The sequence below is a fragment of the Sciurus carolinensis genome, chromosome 16 (genome assembly GCF_902686445.1).
Source record: "Sciurus carolinensis chromosome 16, mSciCar1.2, whole genome shotgun sequence".
Classification (NCBI taxonomy): Eukaryota; Metazoa; Chordata; class Mammalia; order Rodentia; family Sciuridae; genus Sciurus; species Sciurus carolinensis.
Window position 1 is genome coordinate 1,868,991 of NC_062228.1, and position 18,651 is coordinate 1,887,641.

Sequence of the window (18,651 nt, forward strand, 5' to 3'; positions counted from 1 at the left end):
TCTGTGAAGGCAAGACCTGGTGCAGGCCCCGGACCAGACACAGAGCCTCGGAGGGTGTCCTGCACCAGAGCACCCCGTCCAGCACAGCACAGCACAGCACAGCGCCCGAGCTTCGTGTGCAAGGGTGCCGAGGGCATGCGATCTGGTTCCCAGACAGACCCCATGAACTGAGCATTGATGACAGTTAGTGACGCCTTTATTCACTCAGTGCCTTAAAAATGTATTTGCTTAAAGATCCCAGAATAAAGATTGCCTCTGAGCATGTTATTTTTTAAAAAAGCAATATTAGAGGAATCTTACTGGTCACACAGTAGTTATGAGAATCCCAGGTACAATGATGTACACAATCTGAACAACAGGCTTTGAGAACTAACATACTGTAAAAATAGACAGCTAGCCACGTGGACAGATAGGTGGGTGGCCTGTGACGAGGAGCCCAAGCAGTGGGCATGGCCCAGTGGCTCTTCCCTTCTCACTGGTACACTTGTTGCTGAGTCACTCCAGACCTGATAGTCTGAAGTTGAGTGACTAGGAAGAGAGAGCCCCATGCAGGCAGCATGAAGAGCTAATGGCTTATTCCAGGTTGGACCTGGAGGGTGTGTAACGTGGGATGCAAACACTTTCTTCCCAGTGGACATGCAAGTAGAGTGGGGGAATCCTACTGGGACTTAACATCTTTAAGACGTGCGGGCCTTTGAATTACATTTAATTATGCGCTTGACATGAAAAAGGTATCTGTGGCTTCAAGCCAGAAGGTAAAGGACGATGCATATGAGTGCCACCTGAGTGCCAGTCCTGCCTGGCTACTACTCTGGTTTCTGCTGTATCCCAGGGGCGCCCAGGCATGCTGCTTGTCCCCTACCAAAGCAGGCACCAGACTGTAGTCTCAGAAAACCCAAAGCAAAGAAAATGTCTCCTTTCTCTGCAGCCTTTTAAGAAACTAGGACTGAAGTACCTACAGTTCAAGGCCCATTTCCTGCCGAGTAGTGGTAATTTCCTGTGTTGACTAACTAGAGGAGAAACCAAGGGACAGCACTCTAGCACTGCTGGGGCATGGACTCTTGGCATGCTGCAGCTCAGGCATCTTGAGCCACATACACAGGTGCTTTCTGCACAGCCTTCTTGGCCCTGTTCTGTACAAAAGCAAAGGCGCTGGGAGCCTGTGCATAGAGTCCCCTTAGGGAGACTGCTCTAGTTGAGTAGAAACCCTTGTAGGAAAAGGTTCCATGAACCTGAAGGAGACCTCTCTGAATGCCCTGCAAGCTGCTGCTCAGACTGCAGGTTCCCACTGGGGAAAGAAGAGCATTTAAATAACTTGAAGGTCTATTTTACTGGCAACTTAAGATGCAAAGTATTTTATTTTTAAACTTCTAAAATTTGAAAACAAGATGCCTAGGTTAAATAATAGTTTCCAAAGCTGAGCGTGCTCATTTGGAGTTCCATTTTTCTGCTTGCAATACAAAAACTCCTAAAGCTCCTAGGTGGAACACAAGTGCTCCGATGGCCTGTGACTAGATGAACTCATCAGTCTCAGTTGGTGACATCCCTTTTTTCTCCTTGGCAATTAGAAAGCTGACAGGGCCCTCGTCTTACAGTGCCGATCCGCTCCCGAACGTCTCCTGGGAGGCGTACACCATGTACAGGAAGCCGTCCTCGTCCTTCTCACTCTCGTACACCTCGGACACGGGCGTGGACACACTCACCATGCTGTGCCCGTTCACCAAGAGGAAGAAGGCCTGGTTTGCGTTGAGCTGCAAGCGCCTTCTGTTGAAAGAAAAGCAACGTGAACAAACAGCAACACATCACATCAGCCTTCAGGTGTGAACCATCCGCAACCGACTGAAGCGTGGGGTGAAGAGCTCATAGGCACCGAGTCTGGCTAATCACCATCCGCGTCCCTCTCAGACCAGGTGGCCCTTCCTGAGCACGTGCCCCACCCCACAGCCCTGAGCAGGTGGGGTGCCACTGGGGCATACGCTCCCCCAGCAAGCCTAGCTGGGTTCCATCCCCTGCACCCCCACCAAAAAGACGAGCTATGATCCCTGCTGGATGGTTTTGATGACACTTCAGGGCCAGTTTTAAACTGGCATGCTATCTAAACAGCCCTGAGGAGAATGGCTGAAAACAGACAGACATCCTGGCTCAGCCTGTGCGAGTGATGCCGTGACAGTGCATCCACACTTGGTGTATGGATTTTGCTGAACCTGCCTGTACAATGATGTGACAAACAGATCCGAGGGACTGGAGACTCCACATGAGGAACAGGAAAGAAACTAACTCCATGGTTTCATTAGGCTGGCAACAGACTTTACTCAGAAGCAAAAATGGACAAAGCTACTCAAGGAAGCACGAGACAAAGAAAGTGACAGATACCTGATTATTTTGATGAGCTCGCTCATATTGACGTGGTCGGGCACGAGGAACTTGGTCTTGTCCAGGACGGGCAGCTGCTTCTCGCCCTTGTATCTTTCTATTATCACCTAGAGAAGCCAGAAGTCACTTTCCAACAGCCATCAACAGCGAGACAGGCAAATGCTTCCCAGCTGTAGCTGGCACGTGCCAGAATGGGCTTGGCACAGCTATCCTGGGAAAGTGATCACTTCCTAGCTAATGTCTGATCTCTGCCGAGATGTGGTACCAAGAGGAAACAGGGCCACCTCCAGGTGGGGAAAGATGCTCTGCTTGAAGTGGGAGCCATACAAAATCAACAGCTAGTCAGAAAAAGACCCTCAGCCTCACAGGTGTAGAGGTACACACCTGCAGTCCCAGCGACTCAGGAGGCCGAGGCAGGAGGAGCGCAATTTGAGGACAGCCTCAACACCTTAGCAAGACCCTGACTCAAAATAAAAATAAAGGGCTAGGGATGTAGCTCAGTGCTAGAGCACCTCTGGGTTCAATCCCCAGGACCAAAACAAAATACAAAATACTAAAGTTCGCTGTACTACACCGGGAAGAAAACAGCTCCGTACTGGACCTGATCCTAATGCTTCAGTTCTTGCCACACTTCCATGAGGAGAGTTTACTTTTTTAGTTCTGAGCTGCTGTAACATCTGACCACAGAGGGGCTGCTGAGCCTTGTTACCACCTGCATTTACCAAGTGCCACAGTGGTTCCTCCTGTCCCGTCACGGCGACAGTGCAGAGCCCAGGACGGGAATCTCAACACGTTTCTTCAAGAGGGAAAAGTGCTCATCTGCACACAGCTGCTCAGAGGGGACACGTCGGGCTCTATGTGGAGGCCAACTCGAGCTGCTGTCCCTTCCCCTGCCGTGATCAAGAGCATGCACACAGCCCTGTGTTCTATCCCCAGCACTGCCCGAGGGGGGAAAACAGTGGACGTCCACAGGAAAGGCCAGTGTGTAGATGCCACACACCTCGGTTTCTGTGGTCACAGAGAATGCCAAGGCAGTGCACAACTCTTGGGTCTTGGCTCAAAAGAGGTCAGAGAATGAGAAGGTCAGGACCTCGGCAGCCTCTGCTGAAGGAGCACCTGCTGGCTGGGAGGCAGGGCCTCCGAGGCACCTCCTGGCGCCCCCTGCCAGCCTCAGCTGGGCCATCTCAGGGAGACATTTCATCTGAGAATGCCAGAGTTGCTTTTTGGCTCCTGCTTTTTCTTTACCATCTAATTTGGGAAAGAAGATGTGCACAGCACGGGATGAGGCCCTGGGCTGGGTCTGGAAAGTGCCAGGGAAGCAGTTCACTCAGGGCTCAGCCTCTGCACTGGGGGATCTGGGAGCTGCCAGCTGCTCTGACCACTCTGTTCTCAAGGCACCGCCTGTGACAGCCTGGCTCTCACACCTGCTCAGCCGTCCCAAATGAGGAAGTACAGACGAGTTTCTGCCAGGAGGCTGGTGCTGCAGCTTCGGGGCAGGCTGCACGAGTCTGGAGGGTGCCTGGGCTGCGGGTTTCCAGCTGCTAGCAAGTGCCAGCAAGCAGACTTGCAGGCTCTCCGAGCGAAGCGAAGCTTCGAGCCTGCGAAAGCCCACTCGCTCTAGGAGCGCCTTGCTCGGGGAGCTCACTCCTGGGTGAGGACAGAGCCAGATGTCAACCCAGCACAGGGAACAGCCTGTGCCTGTGCGGCAGCGCTGTACACCACAGGTCCTAACCCTTAGATTCATCCTCCTTCCCTCTCAATTCCATACAGACTGACCAGTGAGGAAGTCAAACGTGAAACTCAGACTGTCTAGAGAAGCGGGCAGTGGGTGTTGGCCAACACTGGGCACCCCAGGGACCCAAGTCATGAAACAAACATTTGTGACGTCCGGGATCCTCGTCCATGTTAAGAGGAGGGCACCAGGACTCCCCCCAGAATCCTAGGAACCAGCCACAATCTCCTAGGAACTTCAAGTCTAGGCCTGGAACCTAGCCTAACTATACGCCTAACTAAACCAAAGGTACGTTCCTTTTGAACATTTCTGCTCTAGACCCTCTGCCCAGAAGGCTGGTTAAGGTTTGCCACCACAGGATGTAGCAGAAGAGACACTGCCAGGCAGGCAGCAATTGGACCAGAAGTGTCTGATGGTCCAGGTGGTCCCCACCTTCTGTAGATCTAGGGAGAGGCTCCTCAGAGGCACCTGCAGGCAGCAGTCCTGGTGAAACCCACACCCACCTTCCACAGCAGCCACCTTGCCATCCCTGCTTAAAAGACAGTGAGGACTTCTTTGCTAATGAAACAGCTGGTTTGACTGGGCCAGGAGCATTGGCCCATGCCTGTAATCCCAGTGACTCAGGAGCCCGAAGCAAGAGGACTCCAAGTTCAAAGCCAGCCTCAGCAACTCAGCAAGACCCTAGCTCTAAATAAAATGCAAAAAAGGGTTTGGGAGGTGGCTCAGTGCCCCTGAGGTCAATCCCCAGTACCAAAAGAAAAAAGTGGGCTGGGACGGAGTGCAGCGTGGGCCCTGGGTCGAACCCCAGCAACAAACAGGAAAAAAAGGCCACATTTCTAGCCCCTCTCCCTCTTTGGCTTGTGAAGTGGGTGACATTAAGGCAGCAAAAGACAGGAAGAAAAAGAATGTGATCAGGTAAGGAACTTGGAGGTGACGGATTCTAGGCTGTGTGGGGTGTCTGAGGTGCCTGAAGAGAGCCCTGCAGAGTGGGGCGCACAGGTGCCCTCTCCGGCCCAGGACCTACCGGGATCTTGGTGGGATGCTGCTCTCGGATGAGGCGCACATCTTCTACTCTTTGTTCTGCAACGAGAGGAAGAGGCGTGAGCATCGTCCAGCGCCAGCGTTTCTACTGGTGATGTCACAGACCTGAGCTCAGAGGTCCTTCCCTGTGGCACAGCAGAGTGAAGACACCTTTCCTGCAACTCGTGGACACAACACCATTTCCCACCTGAGGTCAAAGGCAACGGGAATCCAGAGGCCCTGGGCCTGGCTCCCCAGGCAGATGGCAGCACCAGGAGTGCGGGACTCCTAGTTTGAAGGGAGGACCCAGGTGTGTGGCAGACATGCCAAACAAGTTAGCCCTGGGGTGCCCGATCTTTATTTGGGGGGATGCCCAATCTTTTTTTTTTTGTACCAGGGATTGAAAGCAGGGGTGCTTAACCACTGAGCCACATCCCCAATCCTTTGTTAATATTTAATCAGATACAGGGCCTCGCTGAGGTGCTGATGCTGGCTTGGAACTTGAGATCCTCCTGTCTCGGCCTCCCGAGCTTCTGGGATTACAGGCATGTGCCATCGTGCCCAGCTTAAAAGTCAATTTTTGCTCATTTTTCATAACTCAATTGGAACAATAAGCCACAAATTGTCCAGAGAGATTTTCTCTTATCACTTCCAGCTTTTCCATGATATGGCACCAAAAAAAAAACCGTTCAAAAAAAAAGGGAATATGGTAAGAGAAAATACTTGAATTATTTGAGTTAATAGTGTGAAGTACAAAGCCTTCCGCTGAACATTTTCCCAAGAATCTCGCTCCTCCTTTTCAACAAACCACTTCTACTTCCCAACAAATGTGTCAGCCTCTGCATGCACCAGGCAGTCACGCTAGCACTCAGGGACCCTGACTGCACAGCTGAGTCCTCACAGAAGCAGGAGGGCCAGGGTGTTGCTCTGCCACGCCCAGCACGTGGGAAGCCCCAGGCTCCATCCCAGAGCAATGCCTGAACACAGGATTAAGATAGCACCACCTGAAACCTTCAAACTAAACCTCACTAGACGACCGCAATTTTCAACAGGACTCATTCTCGTGTTTGCAGTTAAATGATGTTATGAATTTCTTGAGGAAATAGTTCCAGAAAAAAGATGCTTTTACTATACCAACACAAATTTACTCTGATCACTGCCAATTTCATTTGGATTTTAAAAAGAATTTCATCTTTTATAAAATCTGTTGAAATAATCGCAGGCATAGAGGCCATTTATGCCATTAAAGTATGGCACAGAGGTTGTTCTACTCTCTCATTTGATATTTTAACATCAGTTTAAGATAAATCATTAAATATAAACATGTTTTCAGTGGACAAGGAAATGGCAAACTCCTGGCTTTCTACCAATATGCATTCCTACCGGATAAATGGCAGGTTAACAGCGAACCTAGCAGCTTTCACCCCCAAACCACTCTCCGCTTCCCAGCAAGGGGCTCCCATCTGTCCTCCCCAGAGAGGACACTGAGCCTTCCAGACACAACTCCCCTCCTCTCCTCCATGTCACTAGTGTGGACCACTTCAGGATCCAGGGGAAATCTCAATTCAATTAATTCACTCTAACAACCAGCTCTTAACATTCTGGAATGTATTTCACACTTTAAAGATTATAATGATAATCTAAAAGTGGAATCAGGAATACAAATAATAACTAGAGCTGGAGAAAAAGGAACACTTTTACACTGTTGGTGGGATGTAAATTAGTGCCACCACCATAGAAATCAGTGTGGGTTCCTCAGAAAAAACCACCACAGGACCAGTCTCACTCCTCAGTACCTCCCCTCGAGAATTAAAGGTGTCTCACCACAGTAATACACCCGCCTGTGTTTACAGCAGCACACTAGTGTCCATCAACGGTGAATAAAGAGAAGAAAGCGTGTCACTCACAGGAAAAATGAATGGAACCAGAGATCATGATGTTAATTAGGCAAGATAAGCCAAACTCTGAAGGTCAAGGGTTAAAACAGTATGGTGAAGCTACAGAGGAAAAAGGAAAAGAAAGCTGGTGGTGGATCTCATGAAAAAAAGGGGATCAGCAGAGAAAAGGGACCTGGGGTGGGAGGTGGTGGGGAGTGCTGGGGAGGGACATTGGCCAAATTCTACTGTTATACTGCGTGCTTACCAGTATGTGACAACGAATCCCACCACTATGTACAACTACAACGCACCAATAACAAGAAGTGGGGAAAACACAAGTGGAAACATTCAGGCAGAGGGGATTTTTCAAAAAACACCAGCAAACAAGTCTATTTGGGTAAGTAGAGAAAGGAAGACATAAAAAGGGTCTTTAAAAAAATTGGCTCTAGGACTGGGGACGAGCTCATGGGGGAGCCCTCACCTAGTGGGTGAGGCCCTGGGTTCAATCCCCAGCACCAAAAATAAAGGGGCCAGGGTGAGGATGGGGGACTGCAATCCCAGTGACTTTCAGGGTCAAGGGCGCACGCGGGACCACAAGTTTCAGACCAGCCTGGGCAACTTAGGGAGCCTCTCTCAAAATACAAAATAAAAACGTCTGGGGCGTGGCTCAGTGGCAGAGAGCCCTGGGTTCAATCCCCAGCACCACAAAAAACGGACAGAAAGTCACGTCCATTAACGGTGGGTGGGAAAAGGAAGAAGGGACCGGAACGAGAGCCCCCAGGTGGAAAGGCGGGCGGCATGGAGGCACGGGCGCATCTTCTCCCGGGGACGCAGGGGAAGCGAGGGCTCCCCAGCACACCCCACGGTCAGAGGTACCGGCGCAATGCTCTCGCCCCTCTCCTCCGCGCTGTGACAGCCCTTTGTCACCTGTCTCCCTCCACGACGGGAGGGCCGCCACTCCGGGGGCCCTGGAGATGCGCCCCGAGTCCTCGGCAGCCTCACAAGCCGAGGACGGAGGGCAGGAGCGGGAGCTGCGCAGTGTCCCAGGTGTGGCCTTCTGCTCTCAGCGCTTCCCAGGGGCAGCACGAATGGAAGCGCGGCCCACCCGGGGCTGGAGGACTCTGGCGTGGCTCTCGGCCTTCGGCCTCCGGCCTTCGGCCTCCGGCCTCCAGCCTCCATTATTCTGGGCGGCTCACGACGAGTGTGCATCCTCCGCCCGTCCTGGCAGAACAGGGCCTGCAAAGCAGACTTCTTACCAAGAAGCCGGAGCGTCCCGGAGGAAACGGGAACGAGACCACACTCGGGAAGCCCGCGCCCGGGCTGCCTGCTCGACCCCCATTACGAAGGAGGCGGCTTTCCCACCACCTGCCCGGGCGCACGGTCCAGCTGGCCCACCTTCCCACCTGCAGGGGCAGAGCGGCATCGAGGGCCGGGGGACGCGCGGACCGCCGCCGGGCGCCGCTGCCCGTCCCGGGGGAGGGCGGCAGGGCCGGCCTGGGGCCGCAGGTGTCGGGCCAGCCTGCACGGGCGCGCGCCTTGCGCTGCTTCGTCCGCGGGTCGCCGGGTCACCTGTTCCCCCGGCCCTGAGGCCTCGCGGTCCTTCTGCCGAGAGTGCCCGACGCTTGGAGGCTGACGCCGGCCTTCTGCCCCGGCCGCCCTGCCTGCCCGCTTGAGTCCGGGGCGGAGAGAGGGGCTCGCGCGCCGGGCGGGCGCGGGGCGGCGGCGGCCCCCAGGAGCCCCGCGACCTCCGCGACCCGGGAACCAGAGACCCCCGCGACTCCCACGACCCCGGCCCTGCGGCCCGCGCCGCCCGCACGACCCCCTACCCTCGCGGCCTCCACTGCCCCCGCGACCCCACAGCCTCTGCGCCCCGACCCCCGCGCCGCCGCCCACCCCGGCCCACCGCCCACGGGCCGCGGGCTCCCACCGAAGGTGCGGCGCTGCTTGAAGGTCTTCTCCGACGGCATGGCGCTGGAGGCCCGGGGCTAGGCGGCGGGTCCGACTCCGGCGACGGCGACTTCCCTTGTGTCTCCTCGGCCCGCAGCCGGGTCAGGTGACCCACGCCGCGTCACCGGGGGCGGGGCGGGCCGGGCGGGGGACGCCGCCATGACGGGCGTGGCGGAAGTTGTGGGCCTGGCGCAGCGCGGGGGCGGGGCCGCGGACGCGGGCCCCCGACCGCCACGTGTCGCCCTGGCCCGAGTGGGCGGTGCCCGCCCCGGCCGCTCCGCGCGCTGGACGTCCGGCCCGGGTGGCCCTCGGGTGACCCCCTAGGGGCCCCGGCCGTGGGAGGCCAGGTGCGGGAGGGAAGGGTGCGGGCGGCCGCTCGCCCGCGTGGCTGCGCGCCGACACCGCAGGTGCCCCGGCCGGCCCCGCTCTGGCCTCCCTGAAGCCGCCCCGGGCTGTTCCTCGAAGCTGCCTGCAGGGCGCACGGGCCGGGCCCAGGTCCGGCAGCCAGGTGCGCCTCTGACCTGGGGGAACCTGCGGAAGCAAAGCCAGTCACCCGCGACGCCAGTGGTCGCGGTCTGACGGCGGGCAGCCGGTGCCCTCTGTGGCGGGGGAGGTGTCGGGAATGGACCCGGGCCTCCCGCACCGGGCAGGCGCTCCACCACCAAGGAACGCCTCGCCCTTTCTTTCCTTCTTTCTTTGCTACCAGGAATTGAACCCAGGACACGTAACCACTGGACCACATTCCCGGCCTTTTTATTTTGAAATAGGGCCTCACCAAGTTGCTTAGGGCCTTGCTGATTGCTGAGGCTGACCTTGAACCTGCCATTCTCCTGCCTCAGCCTCCTGAGTACCAGGATTACCAGGCGTCTGCCACTACGCTGGGCTTCAATCCTCACTCCCTTTTAAGAGGTTTTTTGTTTGTTCGTTTTTTGTTTTTTGGTACTGGGGATTGAAAGGCAGGGTCCTGATAAATCGCTGAGGCCGGTCTTGAACTCGCAATTTTCCTGCCTCAGCCTCCTGAGTTGCTGGAATCAAGGTGTGTGTCACCACACCCAGCAAAGGAGTCACTTTTCTGTTGTCCACAAGGCAAATAAGCTTGACGTGAGCAATCTGAGTTTTGTTCTGTTGGTTCTGCTTTCTTTAGCTGTTCTATAAAAACCTCTTGCTTGGCTTGGCGGAGCACACTATTTTTTGTGAAATGCAGTATTGCCTGATTTCAGAATAAAAAAATAAAACCAATTAAGATCTTTTATTTTTTGTCAGGTGTGGTAGGGCATGCCTGCCACCCCAGCTACTCAGGAGGCCGAGTCAGGAGTAGGAGGATTGAAAGGGCTGGGTCAGCCTGGCAATTTAAAAAGACCCTGTCAAAACGACAACAGCAACAACATCAAAAAGAGGGATTGGGGATGCAGCTGGGTACAGTGCTCCTGGGCCCCCCCCCCTCCCGTTCCGAAGCGGGTGGGGTGAGGAACTGGGGGCGGGTTGATTTTGATTTCTGAACTCTTACGATTGACTGGTAAGTATGGACTGGTAAGTGCTTTCTTGGCTGAATTGCTACTTTGCAAGAAATGGGTTTTTCCTTTCTCTGGCTGAACGACTGTTCCAAATGCAAGAAGAGAAAAAAACATCAATATCTGGCAGACGGAGGTGGGAGGAGGGAGGCCAGGATTTTATCTTCCCTCCCTCCGTCTCAGGTTCATTGCCAGAGGGTGTGGTCATGGCGGGTGAGGGCTACTCTTTGTGTTCTTGAAACACCCAAGTCCGCGTTGGCAAAGCTGTTTTAATTCTACCCCTAACCTCTCATTCCGACCTTAGTATAAAACCACGTGTCTCCACAGTTCTCAGAAAATAACCGAGTGGTTGGAAGCATACAGTGACTGGCGCTGGGGGCAGCACTGAGGCAGGCTGTGTCCCAGCTCCCTGCGGCTGCTGCAGAGGCTGAGGCAGGAGGATGCTTGCCAGGCAGGTGGAGGCCCTGGAGCGCCAGCACCACACCTCGTTAAGGATGGCATGCTTCTGTCGGCAATATGAGGTCATCTCTGTGACTGGTTTCACTTCGTATACAAATAAACATGTGAAGTTCCGAACATAGTGCTTGAGCGGTGCCTGAGACGTTTCACGTGACTCAAAGATCAGTTCAACAGCTTGATTCAGTGAAGGACGTTCGGAATGGCGGCATTACGAATTGTGTATTTGTAATGCATACATACGGTATGAGTCATGTCCTCCTAACTCTCCCGAGATAACCCACGTAAAGTAGAAAGAACACATCTTTTTCATTTTAATTCATCCAGTGTTTTCTCCAGGAATTTCATGGTGCTATAAAACTCTTCATAGCACATTCTAGAAAGCCACGAGTGGAAGCTTTCACTAGCCCCGCACCGTTCCCTCTTTCGTACCACGAAACGGACAAAACGTGGGGGGAACAAAGTAACCCATGCAAACTGCTGGCGATGCTGGGGCGCTGGGCAGAGACGTGACCCTGCTGGTCACAGCCCCGCGGGCCCAGCCACACTCAAGATGGAGGGCAAGGCGCGCAGGGTGGCGGGGCCGGTCCGCCAGCTCGTCCCGCCCTGCCTCTCTCTGATTGGAGGAGACTTCCGACTGGCTTTGTTGTCTGAGCGGCTATTGGCCAGCCGTCCGATCAGTCGCGGCGCCTCCGCCGCTCCTCCGAACAAGTAAACAAACAAGCGGGTTGTGCCTGCCGCGCCGGCGCCCAGCGCTCCTGTGAGCGGCGTGTGCGAGGTCCTCCGCGCCGCCGCGTTCCGGGAACCGCGCGGGCCCGGCGCACACGGCGTTTCAGCCTGAGAAGTGCAACTTTCAGCGACTTCCGAGGCGATCGAAGAGTGAGCCTCGCCCACGTTCTGCTTGTTTGCTGGCGTTTCCGTCCGCGAACCGAGTTCCCTGTTGCCGAGCCACAGTGTTAGGACAGAAGGTCTCCGGCGTCGCCTTTCCCGAGAAGGCACCCCCCTTGTTCCTTGCAAAGGGAGCCTTGTGTGCGGGAGCGCAGACGGCCCGGGGGAGCTCCGGGCGGCCCCCGGGCTGACCCCCAGGGCGACCCCTGCCCTGCGCCGTCGGTCGACCGGCAGCGCCCGGCGCGCGTCTGGATGGGCGCCGCTGCCGCCCTGCAGTCTGACCGTCCCCTCTGTCCTGTGCCTCTCCGCCTGTCCTCAGGCCTGCCTTCCTCTGCACCATTGTTACTCACACGCTTTTCCTTCAAACAGCTCACAAGCAGTCGTAGTAGGTGTGAAGTCATGAATTTGGCGCTACTTAGCGTTTTCACCTGTGTAGCAAGTATTAAACCAAAACAGAAGGTGTGTATGTGCCGAACTCATCCAGTGCACGAAGCGTGTGCGCACACGCAGCCCGGCACCTGACCTGGCTTCCCCCAACACCCTCTGATCGCTACTTTCCCCTGAATCATGCCTAGCCTGGTGTCCCGGGAATTTGAGTTCTGGCTCCATCTCACATTTCACCTTCTGCTCAGATCACTCCTGGGCTGGAACTCCTCCCGTTCATCTCTCCCTCTCTGTCCCTTCCTGCCTTTTTCCAGACCATTGCCTTACCTAGCCAGGAACGACTAGTTGCCTTTTCTTTCTACGACATTCTTCCAATATTCTTCTGGCTAAGTTCAGTTCTTCCTGTAACTGAAAAAAAAAAAAAAAATGTGTGTGTGTGTGTGTGTGTGTGTGTTTGTTTGCTGGAGTTTGAACCCAGGGCCTTGTATTCTTCCTATAATTAGAAATGTCAGGACTTCAAAGAACCTTTCTCTGATCACCCAAATGAAACACATATCTACAGAAGTGTGTGTGTGTGTGTGTGGGTGGGTGTGGGTGTGGGTGGGTGTGTATGTCTCTTTTAAGTGCTGAGTTATTAACTCAAATTATAAATATAGATTAGTATGACCATTCTTCTAAAGATGAAAATAACTGAATTATTTTTTATTTTAATAAACTTGAAGTTCCTCTAGGGGAAAAGATGTTTTGTTAATCCTCTCACACCCAGCTCCTAGAGCAGGCCGTAGGTGGATGGATGTTGTTGTTTTGATGAACTGACGCACTGGCCAAGCCTGTACTTTGGAATTCACTGGGACACACAGAACAGCTGGTAGGCTAGTCAGGCCTTCTGTAAGTATTTCCCACACAGTCCTGCATGTCTGTTTACTCACTCTCCTGCTGGATCTCCTGCTTGGTGATCACCAGCCAGAAGGTGGGAGAACTAATATGTCTGGTTCATATTCCTCATTCCTGATTTTTTAGCCATTTTGTTGCTTTTTTTCCACTTCAAACATTTGAATCCGTGATCACTCACTGATTACATGAGGTTGGCCATCAGGTGATGGGTGTGTCCAGTGAGCCTGCTGCAAAGGATGCCAATGTTTACAAACAACAACCTGGGGGTTCAGTAGTAGAGGGGAAACCTACTGGGTGAAGAAGCTGGACATGGGGCCTGACCCAGCGCTGGGGTCAGGTTGTGAGCAACTTTGCATGACCCGGGAAGAAGTCAGTGGGACCATCACATCCTTTTAAGTAAGTGAGCAACATGATGCTGTGCTTTTTATTATGTGAAGGAAGAGCATTCAGACAACAGTGGCAGGTGGATGAGAAAATGAATCTAAGTGCAGGAGACAGCTGAGGAATTGTTTTCAGTCCTCTGGGCTGAGATGTTACAGGTTGGAATGTACCTGATTTTGCTGATTTTAGTCAGGAAACCTGCCTCACTGTAATCTGACAGCCAGGCTGCTCCTATACCCTAGAGGGGTGGCAACCTGAAGGTTTTGTACAGCATTGGCCCCAAGGAGCCGATGGGCCAGCCATGCTCCCTTTGGTTATCTGCACAGCCGCTGGGCACTCAGTTTGCAGGAGGTCTCTGCAGGGCTCAGGGCCGGCAAGGGAGCTGGCTCCATGGCTCTTAGCGCTTCATCACAAGAAAGGCAGTCCACACACAGAGCCGTGTCTGCAGCTACACACACATTTTAAGTTTCACTAATTTTAAAATTTTTATTTAAAAATCATTATATATTTGAGATGGCGTCTTGCTATTTTGTCCAGGCTGGCTCCTGGGTTCAAGCACTCCTCCTCAGCCTCAGAATTCCTGAATAGCTGGAACTACAGATGTCCATTACACCAGATTAAATTTTATTAAATTAAAAATAGACATCAGGGAACCGGTGCGGTGGCGCGTGCTTATAATCCCAGTGGCTCGGGAGGCTGAGGCAGGAGGATCTTTAGATCAAGCCAGCCTCAGCAAAGCGAGGAACTAAGCAACTCAGTGAGACCCTGCCTCTAAATGAGAGCAGGGGTGCGGCTCAGTGGGACGGCATGTCGCGGACCACTCCTCTCTGGGGACAGCGGTCGGGAAGTTTCCAGGCATCCCGTGCCACTTCCTACCGCCTCAACAGCCCGCTCAGCTCGCCTTTCAGAGCACGTGCCGCGAGCAGGCGAGCTCAGCCCGCAGCAGCCCGAGGGCCGCACAGGCCTCTTCCGGCACAGCGGCGGCAGAAGTACCGAGCGCCCTATCGGGACCCAGCGGGCTTCGGCCGGGTTGAGCGCGCCCGGAGCGCCGCAGGGCCAAGCCCCGGCGGGCGGCGGGAGGCCGCGGAGTCCGCACTCTCTTCTGCAAGGGCCGCGAGGCGGAGCTGCCGCCACGGAGCCTCGTTAGCGCAGTAGGTAGCGCGTCAGTCTCATAATCTGAAGGTCGTGAGTTCGATCCTCACACGGGGCATCCGCACTCTTTTGCTCCGGACACCGGGAACTCTTTTCGCGATCCTGGGCCGCCGGCCTCCGGGTCCTAGGGTTCCGAGTCGCCGCGGACCAGCCCACCGGCCGGGGTCCCGGGTCCCGGGTCGCAAGCTGAGAGGGCTTTCCCGGAGGCGGGCCCGCGCCACAACACTGCCTGGCCTGCGGCGTGGGCGTGGCCAGGCCGGGGTGTCGTGCGGAGGGGGCGTGCCTAGGTCCGGGCGCGGCCTGCAGCAGGGGGCGTAGCTAGGCCCGGGGCGCGGCCTGCAGCAGGGGGCGTGGCCAGGCCCGGGCGCGGCGTGCGGCGGCTCCGGCCGCGCGTGCGCGGAGCGCTGTGCGTGCGTGAGGCCGTCCGTCCAGCGGGCGGGCATGGCGGTGTGCGCTCGGCTGTGCGGCGTGGGCCCGGCGCGCGGATGCCGGCGTCGCCAGCAGCGCCGGGGCCCAGCCGAGACGGCGGCGGCGGACAGCGAGCCGGACACGGACCCCGAGGAGGAGCGCATCGAGGCGGGCGCCGCGCCGCCGGCCGGGGCGGGGGGCGGCCCGTGCGCGGGCCCCGCGCCTTCGCCCCCGCGCTGCTCGCTGCTGGAGCTGCCGCCCGAGCTGCTGGTGGAGATCTTCGCCTCGCTGCCGGGCACCGACCTGCCCAGCCTGGCCCAGGTCTGCACCAAGTTCCGCCGCATCCTGCACACCGACACCATCTGGAGGCGGCGCTGCCGGGAGGGTGAGCGCCGGGCGGGGCCGGGGCTGGGCGGGGTCCCCGGACGGGGCCCGGGGCTGGGGAGGGGGTCCGGGGCGGGGGCTCTGTCGCAGTTTCGAGGCGCCTGGCCGGCGACTGAGGTGCCAGGTGGGGCTGGGAGGCGACCGTGGCGCTGCTCACATTGGGGGCTCAGGGAGGGTTATGGGTTCCCCCGGCTGCGGGGTCCAGGCCGACGTGAGCTGGGCTGGTGTCCCTGTCAACAGGGCCCAGGAGGTTCAGAGGGCATAGACAGCCTCTGTTCCCCCAGGGTCCCGGAGCTTGTAGCGCAGAGCTGAAGGCACCCGAGATCCGGGACTCCTGCTGGTGATGGGCTTGGCGTGTGCATAAGCATAAGGCTGCCACCTTGTCCTCAAGCAGGTTGGGCGCATTTTATCAGGGAGAGAGCGAGGGCAGGGAGCAGCTACTTAAGGTGACAACGTAGAGTTCAAGGCTCGCTGCACTTCAGCCTTAACAGATGTCTGATGTGCTTTCACCTCTCATATTTTGGTTAAAAAAATACAAAACAAAACACTTCCCAACGTTGCAGAACAGCAAAAGGAATCAAGTAAGTGCCATCAAGACCTGTACTGTCAAAGACTTAAAATTTTGGAAAGCTTCTGTTTCCATGCACGCATGTAGTCATTGGCGGTTTGGAGTAGGAATCAGTGGTGTCCACAGATAGCATCCGTACAGCTACAAGCTATATCTTAACAGGCACACTTTGAAGTTTTCCATTTTTCCTTGTCATGAGTAGCGCTTTGACAGTTGTTTTGTGCATTTTATAGAAATTTGGAAGATTTACATGTATATTTCAGCACTTGTGAGGTTATCTTCTTGGAGTGCTCTTGCCAAAGTGGAACTGTTGGGTAGCATTGATGAAGGAAATCTTTGCTACACATTACCCAGCTACTTAAGTTTGCGCCTCAGGCCTGCAGGAGAAGGCCTCTTCCTCCAAAACCTCCCAGCAGTGGGCAGGTTGTTTTATCTTTGTTGTATAATGTAATGGCCAAGGCCCTGGATTTGGAGTCAGCCAGTTTGTGCCAGGCTCCATTTATCTGCTGCCAGGTCCTGGAAAGGTTACTGTATCTTCCCAAGTCTGAGTGGAGTATTTGGTGGGAAGTGACTTTAAGAGAACTGAATAAGATGAAGCACCAAAAACCCTGCCCCTGAATGGTAGCTGTTTGCTATTGATGCTTCCTCCTCATTTTTGTTGTATCTTTTTCTTGTTTTGTTTTTCTCTTAGGCTGTTTTTGCCCTACAAATTTGTAGGAACTGTCAGTAATAGTCTTTTGTCAACTATGGGCAAGTACAGCATGTTTCTGCATTTAAAAATTTTCTTTTCGTGTTTTTTATGTATATGTTTTAGTTGGAGGTAGACACAGTACCTTTATTTTTTATTTTTATGTGGTGCCGAGGATGGAACCCAAGGCCTCACATGTGCCAGGCAAGTGCTCCACCGCTGAGCCAAACCTCAGCCCTAGATTTTAAAATAGAGGCAAAGGAAGTTCTACTTTTTCTTTCCCCGTGAGCTCTACCTTTTAATTTGCTGAGCTTTACATTTTGTGCACCTGTAACACTCAGATCCACCAAAAAGATTTCCTTGTGCTTTGAGGCGTTTCTCCATCAGCCAGCCGAGCCTGAGGTGATCTCTGAGGACTTGTCTTTGGGGAACTGCAGGATGTACAGCTCAGCTCTGAGAACAGGATAATAAGTTTTTTTGGTGTAATCAGAAAACTCAGAGACATGCCACAGAATGAACTGAGTTGCACCCTGGGATAAGTTCTTAGAATTGTTGGTGGAAATGTGCCAGGTGCTGATGAAGACATGGGAGGAAGTTGGGGTCACATGCCCAGGACTCTACAGTCTCCCCTTCCCACTGTGGCGGCTCTGTGGAAGCTTTCTTGGAGCCCCAGGGGCTTGGACCATAGAATCAGAGCATCTCATTTACTCAGGTGACCTGATGACACTAGAAGTCTCATTTTGAGAAATTAAAGGTAGAATAACAAACTGGGTGCAGTGGCACTCACCTATATTCCCAGTAGTTTGGGAGACTGAGGCAGGAAGGTTGCAAGTTCAAGTTCAGTCCAGCCTTAGCAACGCAGTGAGACCCCGTTGCAAAATAAAAGGGCTGGGGATATAACTCTGTTGTAAAGTCTTGGGTTCAGTCTCCAGTACCATTAAAAAAAAAAAAAAAAATAGCAGATACTGGATTAAATGAGGAGATAATTTCCTTGAAAAATCTCTCTCCAGGGTCTGGCTAAGTTGCTGAGGCTGGCCTAGAACTTGGGATCCTCCTGCCTCCAAAGTAGCTGGGATCAAAGGTGTGTGCCCCACACCCATCTGTGCTTTTTTTTTTTTTTTTTTTTTTAATTTGACTTACAGGTTGTGTTCAGGTAGTCTGGTTAGGTTTAATAATTTGCAAAATGTTTCTATAGTTGTTTGTAGACATTTGTTTTTTGCCTTCATTTGTAATGACTTTTGCAAATTTTTTAAACTTTAAACAAAACTTGTGGATTCCAAAATTTGTGTTTGAGTGGTGATTTGCCCCCTCTTGGTTAGGAGCATGGTGGACAGCTGTGTCTTCAGAGTTCCACCCTGTCATTTTGGCAGCTCTTTTCCACCCCACAGGGTCAGGAACTGGCCAGTTGGCAGTCACACCTCATGCTGTGCATGTCTCACCGAGACAGGCCAGTTGTGTGTGCAACAGGCCTGGTCTGTCTGAGTCCCAAGACTTCGTTTTCCTGGACATTTGGTGGTGGTGGGTGCAGTGAGGCAGGTCAGGGGGAGTCCTGTGGGGTCAGGTGGTTGGCAGGGCGCTCCCAGCCGCAGGGACTAACGACTGGGCTCGTCCCAGCCCAGTGTCCTGGAAGAGCTGTAGTGGTGCCTTCACTTTTTATTCTTTTGGGAATGAGTGAGACTGAGTAGTGCGTTTACCTGAGAGTGGGAAATGGCACTTCTGCTTGGGTTTCATGTCTTCTGGGGATTTGGGACCATGATTGACTTTCAGTGTGTAGACAAGACACATTGATTTAAGAGCTCTTTATAAAAGGATAGGATGACTTGGGGCCAGGGAGTACACTAGGTGCTTGAGATACTTGAGTTACTTGTAATATTTATAATTCAGGGAGAAGCTCAGAATCTCCAGCGTCCCATTAGTGATGGTATGTGGGTTGTTTCCATAGGACCTTGGATCTTGCAGGCCTCTTGTTGGCATGAGAAGTGACTCAA

At 54.2% G+C, this 18,651-nt stretch overlaps 2 protein-coding genes and 1 non-coding gene across 4 annotated transcripts in view; 2 read left to right on the forward strand and 1 right to left on the reverse strand.

Moving 5' to 3' along the window:
- Positions 1–895: 895 nt before the first annotated feature.
- Map1lc3b (microtubule associated protein 1 light chain 3 beta) lies at positions 896–9,061 on the reverse strand. Its single transcript, XM_047527412.1, has 4 exons — positions 8,930–9,061; positions 5,130–5,185; positions 2,374–2,480; positions 896–1,764 (listed from the first exon to the last, which is right to left on the reverse strand). Exons 1-4 carry the CDS (start codon positions 8,967–8,969, stop codon positions 1,590–1,592), a joined length of 378 nt encoding a protein of 125 aa, XP_047383368.1. The 5' UTR covers positions 8,970–9,061; the 3' UTR covers positions 896–1,589.
- A 5,539-nt stretch (positions 9,062–14,600) lies between these two features.
- Positions 14,601–14,673, forward strand: Trnam-cau (transfer RNA methionine (anticodon CAU)). Its single transcript has one exon. It is a non-coding gene; the product is annotated as a tRNA-Met (tRNA).
- A 327-nt stretch (positions 14,674–15,000) lies between these two features.
- The window catches only part of Fbxo31 (F-box protein 31), a 32,057-nt gene continuing 28,406 nt past the window's right edge, over positions 15,001–18,651 (forward strand). For both annotated transcript variants that reach the window (XM_047529767.1, XM_047529768.1), the window contains exon 1: positions 15,001–15,408. In XM_047529767.1, the coding sequence (XP_047385723.1) occupies positions 15,057–15,408 (352 nt within the window). In that variant the 5' untranslated portion in view covers positions 15,001–15,056. The remainder of the gene's footprint in view (positions 15,409–18,651) is intronic.

Bases quoted from the DNA above. Each gene is read 5' to 3' on its own strand.
- Map1lc3b (XM_047527412.1), bottom strand. From the start codon at position 8,969: ATGCCGTCGGAGAAGACCTTCAAGCAGCGCCGCACCTTCG. The intron at 2,481-5,129 runs GTAGGTCCTGGG...TGGCTTCTCTAG, and splicing joins AGCATCCCACCAAGATCCCG to GTGATAATAGAAAGATACAA. The intron at 1,765-2,373 runs GTATCTGTCACT...TTCTTTCAACAG, and splicing joins GAGCTCATCAAAATAATCAG to AAGGCGCTTGCAGCTCAACG.